The following is an 18476-nucleotide window of genomic DNA, read 5'->3' on the forward strand; positions in this document are numbered from 1 at the left end:
TAAGAGCTTTTGACCATGTGGAATAATGTTATTGTTAATAAAGCCATGACCTTTGTTTTCCACACAAACACATCTCTGTCCCTTATTACAGCCTGGCCTGCAGCAGCTAATCACCGTGAAGCTGGTGCTAGATTCAGTCAAAGCCACTGAAATCCCTGCTGGAGACGTCTCTTTACTGCTGATCATGGCATTGTGAAGCTCACTACTCAACCTAAGAATGAGAATTCTAGCCTCGCCAGTGACAACGGGAATGCTGTGAACCAGGGTCCTCCAGATCAGCACTCCTGACAGACTGTTGCTCAGCCACCCTGCCAGTCTACAGCATGCATTCTCTAATGAGGAAGTGTGGAGATCACTTGGGAAGACGAGAAAGATAAGGAAACCATCGAGGCCTATGAATTCACACAAGAGCTACAGCGGCTGTCTGCTTCATTAAGCTGCTTGCTCTAGGTTTTGGGTGGCGGTTGCAAGGGGATACATGTGGTTGAGCTGTAGTCTAAATCACATCAGCAGAACTACTGTGTCTCTGTCAGAGAGACAGGAGAAAAGCAGAGAAGAGAAATTGAGAGAGAATATCCCATATTACCTTCCTTTGTGAAGAGCTTCGGGGAACGGCTTGCAAAGAATATAGTCAGTGGTTAAAATAGATTGTAACAGGCAGGGAAGCTCTTCCCATGCCATCCAAGGAGGAGGAGGAATGTTGCTCCCCCAGGTAAGGGAGAACAGAGGGGGCTCGCCCTCTGTTTTAATGCATGGAATTAGGGAGTAAAAAAGAAGGGGTGTTCTCAAGCACATTATCTGCCCTACCTCCTCACAGAATCAACATATTTTTGGCTAGTGTCTCTGGTAATCTACGCCACCCGATGTCTCAAGCAGGCATCTTTAGTTAATGTAAGAGGCTACAAGAATGGTAGCAAGAATTATTTTACAGATCAACATATTCTGGGAATTGAAGTATTTTGGGGGGGATCAGGCACAACCTAATCTAACCCAATATCAAATGCCTATTTAGCGGACAAGGTAGTCAAAGATAAGTGACTAAACTCCAGATTTCACACTACTAGGGTTCCAGACACTCCAGCCAGTTCACCTGTTCCAGTGCTGTATCAGCAGTTACATTATTAACCTCTATTTTTAGAATTTTAGAACTCTGCTATAAAATTTGGCACTTGGCAGGCAGGGATAACTAATATTCAGCATGAGGATAAGATATTAAGCTTGTGATTCCCACTAGCATTAGCATGGGATGAATCCCTGATCATTATGCAGAACATTTACTCTACAATCTGCATAGTGTCTGCAGCGTACACGTGAATTCAGTAGGGCTACATAGGGGTGCAGGGCTCTGCCCAGGGGAGATCCATTTGCAGGATCTAGCCCTAAGAATGAAAACTATGGGCCAGATTGTAGAGTGGCCACATGTAGAGTAACACATTTACTCCAAAAATGACCTCGTTCATTTCAGTGGGACTGCAAGGGGAAGATTTGCAGAAGGCATACAGGGAGTTAAGACACCCAGTTAAGTCAATGCTTAGCATGATGATCAGGGATCTGTTCATGTGATTCACACTAATGCTAATGAGAATCATCTAGCTTAATAATAAATAATAATAATAATAATTAAGAATAATGATAATCACACTGAACATTAGTTACCGGGGCTGCCAAGTTTATGCTGAGCTAAATTTTATTGCTGAGTTCTAAAAATAGAGATTAATAATGTCTGTGCTGACACAGCACTGCAACAGATAGAGCAGCTGTAGTATATGGGACCCTAGCACGGTGTGAACTGGGTGCCTGAGTGTGAACCTTTGTGCCTTTTATAATCTGCCCCAAGGTACTATTCAGGGTCAGGAAGGGCTTATTTAGACGCAAGATTTATAGCAATTGAACTATATTGGTTTAGAAACCAATCCAGTTAAATTGGGCAACTCTTCAGTGTGTGCAGTTATACGTATATAAAGGTGTTTATAAATAAGCCATTGTGATATAACTACCTTTATGCCAGCATCCCTGTGTCCACATTAGGGGGTTACACCACTTCCACTGTATCAGTTTCTAAACAGATATAGTTAAATTGGTACAAACACTGAGTGCAGACCAGCCCTAAGGGTGACAGCATCAAGCTTTATTTAGGATAACCATTTTATCCCCCAAATCTGATTTTTAAGATGTGAAAGTGGCAACAACAATGAAGAGTGGAATCTATTTTGGGTGGTGCAGGTTTTTGGTTTTGTTGGTTGACATGTTGGCACATGTATACAATGAATAGTAGTTTGGTTTGGTTGGTTGACGTTAGTTTTTGGTTTTACATTTTATTAAAAATTATGCGTTTTAAAATAGTTTAACGGTGTATTCAATTTTCCTTGCATTTAATAACAGTTTCTACAAAAGAGAGTAAAAAACCTAGCCATTTATCTTCTCACATCATTTAAGCAACTTTTTTTCTATACATGATGTACCTAATTGATGAGATACACAAACAGGAGACAACTGTATCCAATAAATACCTTTTTTAAGTCTGGTGAGCAGAAAACACTCCACTATGGAAAAAAATGAAAGGAAAGTTAATAAACACCAAGTTTAAGCAGGAACCCAGATGCTAGTGAACTCTCCCTTCCCTACCACATCCAACTGAATGTAGTCTTAGTTACAGCTGGTAAGGGTACGGGAAAAAGAATGAGACTGACAGCCCTTTCCTCCTACTTAGACAAATTCTGCCCTCACTGGGATAATGCCTGTGTCTCTAGAGAGTTAATACCCAGCACAGTAAAGATCTTGGGATTGACTGGAACAAGCCCATGCACTGCAGTTGTTCACAGGATCAGGCAATCTGGCTTGGAAGCTATAGAGCTCTTTGCTGGGCAACTATAAAGTTATCGTAGGGGAGGCTCAAAATATTAATGGTGTGAGGTTAAACAATCTGTTTAATGGTTTGGCTTCTCATAAAGGGGTGCAAAATAAAAAAGCCTTTTCATTTTGCAACATTTCAAGTTGTGATTTTTTTTAAAGTCTTAAAATGTATCACTAGTGAAAGGTGCTAGAATGAGACCCCTGGAGAACAGAATTCCCTTATTTAGCCACAGAACAAATGTGCAGGGGCAATGGCAATGCACGTTTTCCTGACGCTACCCCACCAGTGTTCCTGGATTGGGATGAACCCTCCCTGTACGTGACAGGACAGAGCAGTACAATATCCCTCAGAAATCTACCAGCAATTTGTTTGGCTAAAAAGACTTTTTGTAATTATTATAAAAGGGAGAGAAGAGAGGGAGGGAAAACAGGAACATTTCTTTGGCAGAATGTAACTCAGATGCTGATGAACAGGAGACCTAACTGTCATCTCCCCTGTTCAAAACAACTTCTAAAGCCAAGGATACATAAAATCCCACTAGACATCAGGCAGACCAAACCAAAAGCTACATTATAGGACACCAGCAGAAGTGTTTTGAAAGTCAAAGCTAATGTGCAGAGTCACTCAGATGGCAAATGAAACCAGCAGCTCTGAAGAACACAGAAATATACCTTCTTCATGAATAATTTAAACACACTCAGGCAGACAGCATCTGATAAAAACTAGGGAACACACAAAAAACGGAACACCAGATATGGGGCTTTATCATGGAAAATATAAGTACAGGATGACAAACCTAGAGCATACAAAAGATATCTGTACAGACGAAAACAATGTTTTGAGTGAAGTGTTTGCCAAAGACAGAATGGGCCAGCGGAGAAGTAATATGCAACTTGGGAGATATCATGATAAGGTACAATAAACAGAATACCCTAGATGTGGCTGAAACAGGCAAGAATGATATTTTCACCTGGTAGAAAAAATATAGCAGTCTGAGAAAGAATACAAGAAATATATACTGTTTATTCTCTGTGGTTATAGTCCAAATGTTGAAGACAAATTAGCTACCATAATATTAAAGTAATATAATGATATATGCTTATAATTAGAAGTGAAACTGATACTTATTCCACTGAACACATGGGAAAGATGATCTTGGGGCTACAGCAGAGAAATGGAAGTTAAGTGATTTGGATTCTAATTCTGGGTCTGCAATGGATTTTCTGTAACTTTAGGAACTCGCTTTACCTCTTTGAGCTTTGGTTTCCCTAATCATAAAATAGTGCTACCTACCTCACAGGGATGCCATGAGACTTATTTATGCCTATCAATGCTTTTGGAGGAGTGGGTTATATTTGTGCAGAGTATTATTGTGGGGCCTTATCAGGCAGACCTTACACCCCCTCGTATCCCAACTTCAATAGGAATTTAGGATACACAAGGAAGATAGAACTGTTTACATGGGCAGTTAAACTCCCGTTTCAATCCCAAATAATCTATTGAGTCAGATGAAGGCTCACAATGGTTCTGGTCCAGATTTTTACCAACACTCAGGCTCCTCATGAAGCATGATACATTAAGGACTGAGTAGTCAAACTAAAGTTCAGCTCATGTCTGTCATCACAAGGTAATCTTAGTTCCTATACTAATATAGGCTAGGAGGATATGTCCACCAATGGCTATTAGCCAGGATGGGCAGGGATGCAAAGCCATGCTCTGAAGTGTCCCTAGCCTCTGTTTGCTAGAAGATGGGAATGGGTGACAGGGGATGGATCACTTGATGATTATCTGTTCTGTTCATTCCCTCTGGGGCACCTTGCATTGGCAGGAAAACAGGATACTGAGCTAGATGGAGCCTTGGTCTGACCGAGTATGGTCGTTCTTATGTTCACACCATCTCATGTCACTAAAATAGAAGATCTAATCTCCATTTGCTGTAAAACATACATCCATATTACACCAACTTTACTGCAGGGGAAACTGCCCTAGTATCTATTCATCTATACGGCCACCTATTGAAGGCAGGGGAAAAAACAGCAAACGATTAAGTGTTTGACTGGCAGGAATTGTCCACATTGTGAATACTACAGGAAAAATGCTCCCACCATTTACCTAGAGAACAGAAAAAAGTTGATAGTTGAGACTGTAAATGGGGATTTAGGTGTTCAGCTGAAATATTACCAATGTCAGCATCAATGCATTTTACCTTTATGTTAAGGAGATGGGAAAGACCTATGTTGTTTTGATCCTATCATTGGAGCACAGACAAAACTTGATTCAGTCTAAGGGAATTTTGATTTTGAATGTGTCTGTGCATGCATGTTAAACCAATTTCTAAACGATTAGGGTGATACGGGGAGGGCAGATTACCCCCATATCTGCCTATTGTGAGGGTTTCTTGCTCCTTCCTCTGGAGCTCTCAGTGCTGGACACTGTAAGAGATGGAATGTTGGACTAGATGGAGCATGAGTCTAATCTAGTATGGTAATTCCTAAACTCCCGTTTTCTATACACATTCACATGCACATGTGCACACACACGCACACACAGATTATCTGGGGGATGGGGAAATGTTTATTTTAATCAAAGATTGGTTGTGAATATAAATGACTCTAATAAAGGATAGGGTGATTCAAATCAGTTTCAGAATAGCTAGGAACACTTCGCATTGGCTGATTCTGTGACGCTACCCACAGAAGTACTGTAACCATTTTGATGGAGTCGGAACCAGGATCCAAAAGTGTTAATACGTTAGAACTAAGAGTCTATCTGAAATGACTTTAGAAACCAAGATCCAGCCCACTCATACACACATTCCACAAAATCTATGGCTCAGAAACTGTGTTAAACCTGTTTCTAAACATCAGCAAAACAATTTTGCTACAGAGCTATTGAAGGTTGAGAAGTCTGGTTGGCATTTTTGGTTGGCTTTCTGCATGGAGTTCCATGGGAGAGCCAAACTGCTGTGCGACCTTCACTGTAAGTGAACAGCACTTCTTGCAAGTAATAATATATATTTCCCTCTAGCTAGCAAGAGATCATGGCTTTGCATTCAAGGAAGACCACAAAAGGCTAAGCATATTAAGCCTGTCAGAAGGAGAAGGTAGTTGCATTTCTACGATCTCCCATTCCCATTATAGTCTTTGCCATTAGAATGAGATCAGAATTTTATTGGCCCCCATATATTGTGTAAAAGACCATAAACTTTTAATAGACTTACAAAAAGCAATGGTAGCAGAATCAATATTCTAGATATTTGACTAGACAGATCTTGCCTACCTCTTCCTTACACATTCATAATGCTGTAAATCTGGGAGAGATGCACAGGGTCATTATCTCTAGGTTAAACTTTGACAAAAAAAACTTTGACTGCTTTTACTCCAAACATGAAGCTGTCTTACTCATTGTCTGACCATGAATAAGCTAAAGCAATTTCAGTGGGGTTCCTTCAATTTTCTTCAAGAGAAGCACCCCACTGGGGCATGTCACACTGGATTATAGCTGTCACAATGGGTTATGTCAAGTGACATACAGCACTTTAAAAACAACTCTTCTCCTGATCAGGCAGACTACTAGAGTTACCTCAATCCTCACTTTAAACAAAGAAAGCTTATCAAGAGCTACAAAACAGAAATCAATTCACTGACCTGAGCTAACATGACACATGCCAAGATCATAAATGCTAGTAGGGAAATTTAAAAACTCCACCATCAATGCACTTGAGAAGTTCTGGAAAGACAGCATTTTCTAAGAATTTCAGTCGGCTTCAAGTTCTGCTTATTTGCTATAGGTTTTTTTTGGGGGGGGGGATGTCTGAGGGAGGAAGAGAGGGAAGCTGTGAAGAGCTCTGAAGAGCAGTGCTGTTGCAGTTCTTCACTCTTCCCTAAGTACGGCACTGGAGAGCAGACAGTGGATTGACAAAAGGAGAGAGATTAGCTCCTGACAAGAAAGGGTTTGCTCATGGCAATAAAATGAATACCTAAAGGTTTTACAGATGCTGGTATTCTGCAAAGTATTCCTATTTCAGGCTGTGCAGGGTCAATAATAAATTTTAAAATATTATTATAGCCTTGACATTTTTTAAACAGTTGTTGAACACTTCTGCAGTCGGAGATTCAGGCTTTTCCTGAGACAGATATGGATCAGATCCTGCTACTTTTATGCTGAGAAGTACCTCACTCCACAAGCAATCCTGCTGTGAATATGGGTAGCAGAATCAGGCCCTCGGTGACTCTCTCTACACCATTCTCAATCCTCCACAATAATGATTCAGTGAAAGCTATTCTTATATTTTGTATAACCTATCACTCACTTTATCCTCTGTTGCCAGGTTCCCTCTGGCCCATACATTGCCTGCCTAGCCTGAGAGAGGGCTACATTATACCATTCAGGCACAGGCCCACACTGGAGGACAGGTCAAGCTGCAAAGTCTTACAAGAAAGTCCAGGAAGGATTGTGCCTCATTGTGACACAGAAATCCCTACCAGAACTCATCATCCCAAAGTGGGAGTGTGACCTTTGAAGCATTCCTGAGAATGGGGCAGAATGCTTTCCCCTGTACAGCTGGCCATCATTCCCTTTCTTTGCAGCAGGTAGCCCGCATCCAAGGGGGAGGTAAAAAAGAGCTGTTGCTGTACTACCAAAAACATCAGATGCACAACTGTATGGGAGAGTTATTTGGAATCACTTTCCCCTCATATACCACATAAGAACACAGCATAACTTGTCCTAACCCAAATTACTGGCTGGGTTTGAGCCCAGCAGGTCTAACTATTTAATTCTGCTGTCTAAGATGATGGACAACTGTTCCACGAACACACACACACACAGAGCTGGGTACAAGTATAGCAATGCTAACTATTGATTGCACCAAATCCTGACATCTTTAGTCCATTCATGGCCATCTCCATTAACAGGTTGTATTGCTAATTTGTCCCTCTGTGCCCAACAGCTACTGCAATTTATTTAATTTTGCTTGTCTCCATTTCACATCTTTGTCAATTAATAGCTGAGTGGAGAAGAAAAGAAGAATGGGCCATTTGTATTGTTTGTAATGCGCCACGCCAGAATTCCGTATTCAGGAATAGATTGTGGGATCCTGAGTGAGACCACAAGATGCTGTGGGAGAGGATGATGGAAGGACCCTCCTCCAACCTGGCACCCCAGAAAAGGGGCCAGTTGCAGTTTCCATCAGGGCCAGTTGACCATATTATTACACTAGTAATAATCTAACAGGGGGCAAGATTACCCTGAGTAACACATACCTGCTAAGATCCCCTTTATATCTCCCTCCATGCCTTTGTCCCACTCTAGTGACTGGTTCACTGAAAAGAAGAAGAGTCTACTAACTAGAGCCACCAGTTAATGAATTAAAATGGATGTCCAGCAGGTGTTCATGCCAGACAAGGAGGAAGAAGGGGAGGATGCATTGTAACAGGCACAGATATTACTTGGTGTGGCTCTGATGGGAGAAAACTGAATGAAAAGTATGCTAGACAGCTAATAAATCTGATTTACAGCTTTGTCAGGAAGGAACCCAGCTAGTATTTAAAATCTGGGAGCCATATACATAGTCAAATATAATGTTCTTTCCTGTGGAAAAGAAGACAGGAAAAGATTTAAAGTGCCCTATATGTGTTAAGCTTCCTTATAGTGCTCCCGATCCTCTACCTGATAAATAAATTCTTACACCTTATTGTTCACCTTGAATAAGGTATTATTTAATCCGATTAGGGGTATCTGAATCTGGCCCTTTGACTATAAACATGCCAGCCTTTTCTGCAGACACAGAAGGCCAGGCTTTTTCCAGGCTTTTTTCTTAAATTCTTGATCATAAACATTTAGTCTCCTAGGAAACAAGGACCTAACCATGCGAGAGATCTGAATTTTGAACCAGGCAACAATCACACAGACTGAATTTTGATGATCAAATGCTCTAAGAACTGTTGTACAAAAAATCCACAGGTCCCAATACTTGTAAAATTCATTCATTCAAACAATTGAAAATACTAAGCAAAGCTCATAACACTCATGATTATTTCATGGACAATTCACGAACGGGGAAAAAAAGGCCAAATCCATTAACTTGCTCTCAATGAACAGTTCTGTTTGTTCTAGTCATATTCAATTGGCAATTGCCCTACTGTGGCTATACTTCAGACAAATGCCCTACTGTGGCTATACTTCAATATAAGCTCATAATGGACTAAGTACAATCACAAAATTATTGCTTCAGGAATATCCTAAACTCTTAATTTCTTTACAAGTCAAATCATTAAAAAAATCAGTGCTAAATCTAAACACAAAGACAGTAGAATAGAATAAAAAATAAGAGTGTTTTGGAATAGTTTTGAAAGATAAATGGCAGTGCAGCAGAATTTTGAAAAAGCAAAAATATGAATTAATTTATTAGATAATTAAAGGAGCAAAGAGTTAGAATAGTCAAATTTCCAAACCATTAGAGTACCTCAGGGATTACACCTCAAAAATATTCAGTATAAGAGTTGACAAATGCTGCAAAATATATTCATTTGAAGAAAACTGGGACTTCATTTTTCTGTATTCTCAGCCTCCTTAAATCACTTTCCAGAAGCATTTATGGAAGTGAATTTTTGTTTGCAAGTCTGTTTACAGAAAGAGAAAGCATCATGCCTTCCAATGCAAACAATCTCTTTTGCAGGACTGGGAATCTTTCAGACAAGGAACAGAAACAATACCATATGATCACACAACAAAAACAGGGACTTAAGTATAACACACTCTGAAATAGTTCACAAGCAATCCTCAGGCTGATATACGTTTGCATAAATCATTTGTCGAATAATTCCAACAATGAACACAAATTCTAAACCTGCTCATGAATAATTCACAAAGAAACATGGAATCTAAATTGCTTGAATAAAGTGTTCTAGACACTAATATATGTTTCATTTGCTTTCTTCCTTTCTTTGATAGAAACACAGCACAGTTAAGATACGCAGTGACAAAAATCAAGACCTTGGTGAAGTTTGTTCCTTAACTGCAGAAGGGGAGAATTTAAATCCATTCAGTGAAAAGGCTTACATTGACACCGAATCTTTCACATAAGGCATTTTTATCACAAGCTTTACAAACTGTGCCAATAGTAGAAAAGGGATAAGACTTATAGCTTCTGTATCTGGATTTCAGCACACACATTTCTACTGTTTTGGATCTAAGTTTTTGTTATGGTTCATTCTAGACAGGGATCAGCTGCAAAATTTAGATACAGATGAGGATTTGGATCACCCTCCAAAGTTCAGGAGGTTTAGAGCCATAGTTTTGTTTTGGACCCATTGCTGTTGAAAAAGAATCCCTACTGAAATGCACCAGTTGTCTGACACACACCAGTTGTTCCATAGTACACAGTAACCCTAACACTATAGTTTTGGAAGAAAATCAAGACTGCTTTGTCCAATTAAAATTGGAGGGGGGATTTTAGGTACACAGACTGGAATTATCAACTTGCAGTTTGTTCAGGGCACTGGAATTTATATCTCTAGTCTTGCAAAAACTGGCCAAGGAAGTTTAATGAGCAGAAGTAGTCAGCACCACTTCTACAGCTTTGGTTCAATGTAGACTGACTCAGGGGCAAGCCTGTCTAATGAATGACCATGGCACTTCCTAGCAAATGTATATTTTCTTTGGAGATCTCTCATACTAGTATTAGCTAGACCCAAGACCACTGGGCTTACAAGATCTAACAAGGTAACAATTTCCATATCCACTTCATCATGTATATTCAAATGCGATGTTGAAAAATGTTTAGTCATTCACATCCCAAACTTCCACCAGAAACTAAAACACAGGGCAATCAGGTCAGAGAGGGACACAGTGTATAATACCACTGCTTTAACCCTGGTACATTATCTTGTATCACAATGGTGAAAAATTACAAGAGGCAGCGTTACAACAGAGCAATACAGTTAGCACAACAAAGACCCTTCAGGGAGGCCATAGAACTTGTCAAAGTAGAAACTAACTTGCACAAAATAGTAATTTATAGCACACTCAGTCTCTGCACTATGTTAAAACTGCGGATGATTTTCCAACAAGACAGTTAAGATATTCCAAGAGATTTGCATAATCAACATCTAAGGCTGTTGACAGGTTAGCAATAAATATCAAAGATTCTGCTATAGCTTCAACCAAGAGGAAATAAGTCTTTGCAGACTTTAAGCAGGAAAAAAAGTGTATTGCCAAAGTTATCATGTGCTGGTATCTTCCTTGTAAATGAACCAAATGCCATTCTGACACCAGCTTTTTAGCCAAGAGCAGAAAGTTAGAAACTGGATTGATGTTCAGGCAAAAGTGAAACTTTTTTTTATTGAAGCAACAATTAATGTCTTAGAACAAGGCCAAACTACTGGAAGTCAAAGTCAAACTGAGGATTGATCTACTGGATTCAGTACACTCTTCTGCAAGGCATATAGGAAAATGACAGAAAGAACAGATTGCTAAAGTGCATGCTGCTGTAAATATTTTGACAAACTCACACAACCATCACAACCCCTCCTCATGCAGATATCCCCTCCTCAGTGTAGATGCAATTCAGTCAGCAACTGCACTTTTTAACGGATGAAGCAAGCAAAATCCAACTGAGATAAATTCTCTCTGGAAAGTAATTATTCAATGACTCACAATTAGCCACTGAAGGTGTATCAGCAGGAACAGATGGAAATTTAAGATTTAATAAATGGTCAATAGTAAAATCAAGACTCATTGGTTTAATTTTCCTCCTGGAAATGAGATTTGTAAATTAAGGCATCCTAGAAGTAGTCAGGCCCTTTCTATAATTAGACACACATGACTTGTACAAAATACAATAAATATTCATTCAATCCATTCTACCCTATTTATGCTAACATGTAATCTTCTTTCCTTTCATATCTGCTATGAACTGAATGAGGTCTCTGAATGACAGAAAAATGATATCAACTCAGCTCACTAATGATTCACTGCCCAGGTGCTGAGACACAATTCTGTAGTGTGCTGCACATGTTGGAAGAACAAGACATAGCATGTCTTAAAGAAGAAATTTTTGTGCAGGACAGATGGAGATAACAGCTGAGAAAATTGATGTTCAGCAGGTTTGTTAACTACAAGTAAGCTGGGCAAAGAACTAGAAGTGTGAACAAAAAAGAGACATTCTAAAAAGACGCAATTCAGACACAGACAACAAATTACAACAAATAACTGGGTCAAAAAACCGATTGCTTTAAATTTGAATAATCACTAGCCAATGCATTGCTCCTTCTCCAGGCGATCCCTCTGTCATGTGAAGTGCTGCAAAGACACAACACTATGTTCACTTTGAGTCAGATTCTTCCAGACTTACTCAAATTGAACAGCACCTTATTCCACTAAAATCAATGGGGGAATTTCTGGAACATGGAATTACTCAGCACAAGTCAGGGTGGCAGAATCTGACCTTTCAATAATAATAGCGTGGGCCTGATTCTCCATTTCCTTGCACCTTATGTACACATTTGCTGAGTGCAAAATGGGCCTGAAATGCTTCCACCAGTGGAAGGGAGCAGAGAAACTGATTTTGTAGAATTTCATACCCACTTTGTTTGCAGTGTTGTTGTATCCATGTTGGTCCCAGGATATGAGAGAGACAAGGTGGGCCAGGTAATATCTTTTGCTGGATCAACTTCTGTTGGTGAAAGAGACAAACTTTCAAGCTCCACAGAGCTCTTCTTCTTCCACTTTGCACAGGTATAACTGGTGACAGAAGGTGAAGGGCAGCAGAGAATCAGGTGCCCACAGATACATACTGTAACAATACAGTACGACTTTAAATGTGAGACAATCCCCCTGTGCTGTAAACTGCATGGGCCCTCCATTCAAAGGATATCCCCTTTGAAAAGCTTTCTTATTTAATTAATAATTTTGGACATGAGAAGGATAAAAAGTGATCCAGTGCTTGCTAAATTCACTGGAATCTCTTCTTTTTCTTCAATAGGCACTGGATCAGACCCTTAATGGTTGCCAAATGGTTATCACTGTGTCTTTGTTGGACATGATGAAAATCAACCAGAAAAGCTTGTTCCATCCATAAGTGCTACGACATTATTGTTCTGACTTTGCATACTGGATTTCAGGGCACTTTCCTCTCTCCCCTGTCCTAGGCTCAGCTCTGTACAGGCTATAAAAAGATAAACCTTTCCTTGTGGATGTAGACTTTAGTGCAAACTTTCCCAAAGTACAGAGAGAGTTCGGATCCAGTATTCCAGTTCTTAACCATCTCTCATATATGTATTAATCACAAAGATCTGAGAAGACAGTACAAATCTCTTGCTTAGTAACCAATAGTGGGTTTTTTTATACTTTCATATACTTCACAGCTACAAGTCACAGGATAAAATGATTCTGTGTTTGCTGATTTCATCCAAAAGCAGAAGCAAAAGTAGCAACGCCGTGAAAAAAGCTCCTCTTGTAGCATTCCTAGCTCAATCAAAACCAGAAAATACTGGAACTCTCCAAAGTCAGCATTGCCTTCTGAAATTTTCAACCTAATTTTCTGAGCAAAAAAGGTTTACACAAGCCCCTAAGCATTCCAGGTGCTTATCCAGAATTATCTTCCAAGCCTTTAGAGAATCACAACAATTTCCTTATCCATATTTCTGACTGACAAAGCACAACCAAAGCCGATGATATCAAAAGTTCCCTTGTGCATTTAAACGTTTCTAATTATAATTCAATTCATTGTTATATAACATTGTTCCGAAGCAATTTCTCAAAAGATAAAATAAGTGGATTAAGTTTTACAATACTGGATACATTGACTCTCATACAGGCAAGAAGTCAAAATGAGGAATAGAAATGGACCAGAGCAATAAAAGCCAAAACTGTAATTTACATCTTTATCTATACAAGTCTTTCTTCCAAAAAAAAAAATCCCACTTATGGTAATGGTGTGGAGAACTAGTGTGAAAATGTCTCTGATGGCTACTGGCATGTCTACCAGTTTACATCAGGAAATTAGATGAGAAGGATTAGATGACACAGTGGTAAGAAAATCTGGCAGTCATTGCCATTTTGTCACATTACTGATCGCACCACAGCTGCGGCTGGTGGAGCAGGCCTGGAGTCAGCAATGATGGGAGATTGTTCAGAAAGAAGGGTAGAATTGTCACAGTGAGGTGTAAGGGAGGCATACAAGAATGAAACAGAATAAGATGTGCAGGGTTTAGCACAAAACATAGGCTAAGGTGAAGTTCAGGAGAGACAGGAAGAGATGTGGCAACTTGGGAGTTTATGAAAAGGACCTCTATCTCTTCTACAGTTAGAGGAAGCAGTACACCATCAATCAGTAACCTTGAATTGTACCAGGTTGGACAGAGAGGAATGCCAAGACTGAAAGAATGGCGTGAACGAGCAAGGAGAGAGTAGATATGAAGACAGAGAACAAGAGAGTGCAAGCAAGTCTATGGGAGTTCCAAAAAAGCAGTGAAGCCATTCTGAATTAAATTCAGAAATGGGGATGTAATTCAATAAAGATGACCAAGGAAGGGAATGATACCTAGAACAGGCATCTGGAATTGAAATATGAGCATGTTTGTAAAATAAATTTGGCAGCATGTCAAATATTTTAATTTTCAGATTAAAATACTCGCTTTTAAAAAGTAAGCAAAAAAGCCAATAGAAAATTAAAGGATATATTCAACTAATTTGTTTGGGGTATAAGGAATAGATGGTGCAAAAGCAAATGTAACTGAAATATAGAGCGTATATACATATATTTTCAAAGTACACTAATTTCAGCATGTACAGTATGATGTTTCATTTGGAACACTTCTGTAATAATGCCTTTAGACTTGGCTTTGCAAGGTGCTAAGTTCCCTTAACTTCCTTAGTCACTACATAAATAGTGGTCATTACCTTGTAGGATTGGGCCCTACATTTATCATGTCATCACAGATTTTTTCATATGAAGCTAATTAGTGACATAGCTAAATAATGTCCTGTCATGAGAAATGCTCAGAAGCACCATGTGTTATTTTAGCCACACTGTACTATTTCCAATGGAAATAATGTTGCCAAGATGATAATTAAACTCACATCTTGATTTTGCATGTAATAGTATGTCCAGACAAATTACTTGGGGGAGAATGTGTTCTTCAGTTGGGCTGGCAGGACGAATGGTGCATCTGAGACATTGCAATAAATGGAAGAGGACTCAAAGGTCAAGAAGTGGGGAAACCAGCATTACCGAACAGTAGATAAACATTCTCCAGGACTAGTTTACTGTGGCTTCCCTTTCCTCTAAACTGTTAAAAAGAAGGTTTCCAGGAAGAATGAAAATGAGGAAGGGAAGGAGGTATTCTCTAGGGGAAAGAAACAAGATAAATGTAGTGTTCAGGCTATATGCTAGAATTATGATCACTTTCTCATTGATTGAGAGCAGAGGATTTCAGAAGCAGGATTCTGCGTTCACTAATGTGGTGGCTGTGGAAAGTGGCGGCCAGCACATCCCTCCGCCCACACCGCTTCCCGCAGCCCCCATTGGCCTGGAACGGCGAACTGCGACCAGTGGGAGCTGTGATTGGCCGAACCTGCGGACGCTGCAGGTAAACAAACAGTCCCGGCCCACCAGAGGATTTCCCTGATTGGCCGCGTGCCAAAGGTTGCTGATCCCTGCACTAGGTAATAGTGAACTCTGGCCCCAAATCAGGGAAGCACTTATGTACCCGTTTAACTTAAAACATCCTTCAATCCCACTGACTTCAATGGGACCTAAGCAAGGGTTTAAGAGCTTTCCTGAGTTGGGAGCTTAGTTTTGCTTCCTGTTTAGTTCTGCCCATCTCCACCATATGGTATATGTTTAGTAGTAAGGTATAATGTAAACTTGAAAAGTCTTGCTTGTTTTTTTCAGGGCATGATTGGTAGGGCTGAAAGAAATATTATGGCTGCAATTTACAGTATTGAGGTGCAAGCAAATTAAATGTCGATGCTTCACTTACCGCCTCCACTTCTGCAGGGTCATACCACACATTAATGTATGGATGCTGTAAGGCTTCATCCACTGATATCCGCTTGGCTGGGTCAATCACCAACATCTTTGACAAAAGGTCCCTGGCTTGGCTGGCTAGAGCAATGAAACCAGAGGAACACAGTGTCAGTACAAAATTACTACATGCAGGTATTGGTTAACTGTTGTAAAAAATAAGTAGGGCAATTTGTTCCCTCCAGTTATTCTTCATTTGGATGAAATTCTGCCACTCCTCAATACAGGAAGAGATCCAAATATACGCAGAGGATGAATAAAGAGCCAGCACAAGACTTGCACGTTACATAAGTCTCATGTATGCCCTCAAAATGGGTCCAAAAATGCTGATTCATCAAAACAATTTTTTTGTAGGACAGGGTTGGTTTTGATCAAATTTCAACTTAGAATAATTTTGGAGAAAAAGCTTTGAAATTGGAAAAATATTTTGTTTCTCCATGGACACAAAACATTCTGGTTTTCCAGTTCAAAAGGACTTTTCATTTCAAAATTTAAGCTAATTATATTTTTAAAATATTTTAAAATAAAGTGGGTTGAAAATGAAATGAAACTGACCCAAACTGATTTAATTTCCAGATTTTTGGTTTGAGATTGATTTTTCTTCCTGATAAGGGATGGGAAACTTTTTCAAGTCCTCTAAACTTTTTGCTGGATAGCTCTAGTCCCAGCTCTATCCCTTTTAATCTGCCCTGTGCTGGCAGCAGGAAGAAGGGTGTTATGGGAGTTCCTGTACCAGGAATACATCATCAGTGGTTCCCACTTGCATTGAGGCTTTCCTCCTGGGACCAGATACACTAAATCTACAGCCAGAAACTGCCAGCTGTGCGGTGCAAATCAGCTATATTGATGACTCTGAGGATCTGGTGTGTGGACCATGGTTTGGGTTTGCAAGATCCCCTTCACTGGGGATTTTATTTTGGAAAACCAAACCCAAGATCTGGAATCCATTTATTCAAACAACAACAACAAAGTTCTGGGAGTTTGGATAAAAGTTTTAGTTTTCTCCCATATCTCTTGAGGAGAGTAATATTGAAATTCTACCCCTACCAACAAGTATCTTTTCAAGTGAAGAAACATTTTATGGGTCAGATAAAGTAGAATCTCCCAGTGTAGCAATGTATGGCATTCTGATTGCTTGGACATTCATCACCATAGAGATGCTAGATAACATTGTTGATGAAGGTTCTGCCCAAATCCCAATACTCATTCAACTAGACCTGAAACCAGTGGGCCATATCCTCAGCTGGTATAAATAAGCATAGCCCCATTTACGCTTGTGTTTGACTTCTATGGAGCTATGCCAATTTATACTGACAGAACATACAGCTCAGTGAACTTAGTCTTATTTGTCAAGAAAGTTGGAATTTGTCCAGTATAGTGGTGTAACACAGTTGAATATGGCAAGATTTCAGCAAAAGCTCACAATCTGTGAATTCTCTCTCCCTGATAAGTAGCTGAATTTTTCCTATTTATAGCATAGAACCTGAATGGAGGCAGTTGTAGCAGTTGCTATGTGAGTTACTATTCAGAGTGCCTGGGAACAAATTAGTTGGTAGTGGCAAATGGAATATGATATTTAGCCAAGAAAGCAAAGTAACTCTCTATTCATTCTGACAGGAGTTTGAATAATCATCAGATGGAAATTCATGTTGATGTCTGGCTGGGCAAGTATCCAACAATGAAACAACCCCTAGTACCATATGATGGTCTATATGAAGTACAAGCCAAAACTTCTAATCTGGGACCAGAGTCCATAGTATTCTGTATTCATAGCAAATATGCTGCCAATCAACCCACAAACTGATTTTTTTTCTTATTCCGGTGTTGTTTTTTTTCCATTGTCAATAAATTCACTGCAATCTTTTTTTTTTAAAGTTAACCTGATCACTTACTACTAAGGGTACTGCACATATAATATTAAAAATGCTTTCTTCTTTGAAATAATTTACTATTATCTTACTTTTTATACGATTTGAAGTGGACCTCTAATAGAAAACAAAGAACAAAACAAAAATAGATCAGTAACTACAAAAACACAACCCCTTCACTAAATGTATCTTATGTACCCCAGCACACTACTAAAGGTGACATCAAAGTGACTAGATAACATTATTTATTGTACTTTTTAGGAAGGTATGAGGATTCAGGATGTAAAAGTATCCTAGGACAGAGGAACCAAACAAGAAATAATCTTAAACACAGACATTCACTCCGTGCTTAAATAAAAGTGTGCTTCCTTTATCCAGGAGATAATTAGTTAACACAGTTTGATCATTATTTTCTGTGCATTAGCCCTAAATCCAATGAAAGACCACTATTCATTTTCATTGTAGGAGGAGTACAGAAAAGGACTCAATGCATCCAAAAGAATTTGCTCAGACCTTTCACTTTCCTCCCAGATCTCAGACAACAGCTTTGCTATGAAACAGTTGTTAACTGGAAGAGCATTCTGGGTAATGTAATGACATGCAAATTGTAGGTGATTAAGAAACATTATGTGTCACTGCAGCAAGCAACCAGAGGAACCCGTGTGTGCAAAACTGATGCACTCTGGCAGTTTGAAAATGTTCCAAAGCTGTGACTGGAAATCCT

At 39.4% G+C, this 18476-nt stretch overlaps 1 protein-coding gene across 23 annotated transcripts in view; it reads right to left on the reverse strand.

Annotated features, from left to right (window-relative positions):
* Positions 1 to 18476, reverse strand: part of MAPK10 (mitogen-activated protein kinase 10) — a 250225-nt gene that overhangs the window by 28162 nt on the left and 203587 nt on the right. For 14 of the 23 annotated variants that reach the window (XM_043512440.1, XM_043512438.1, XM_043512447.1 and 11 more), the window contains 2 exons: positions 15841 to 15965; positions 2511 to 2543 (listed from right to left, as the gene is read on the reverse strand). In XM_043512440.1, the coding sequence (XP_043368375.1) occupies positions 2511 to 2543; positions 15841 to 15965 (158 nt within the window). The remainder of the gene's footprint in view (positions 1 to 2510; positions 2544 to 15840; positions 15966 to 18476) is intronic. The other 9 variants (XM_038398766.2, XM_043512450.1, XM_043512455.1 and 6 more) reach the window with 1 other exon arrangement.

The sequence above is a fragment of the Dermochelys coriacea genome, chromosome 4, assembly GCF_009764565.3.
Source record: "Dermochelys coriacea isolate rDerCor1 chromosome 4, rDerCor1.pri.v4, whole genome shotgun sequence".
NCBI classification, from domain to species: Eukaryota; Metazoa; Chordata; order Testudines; family Dermochelyidae; genus Dermochelys; species Dermochelys coriacea.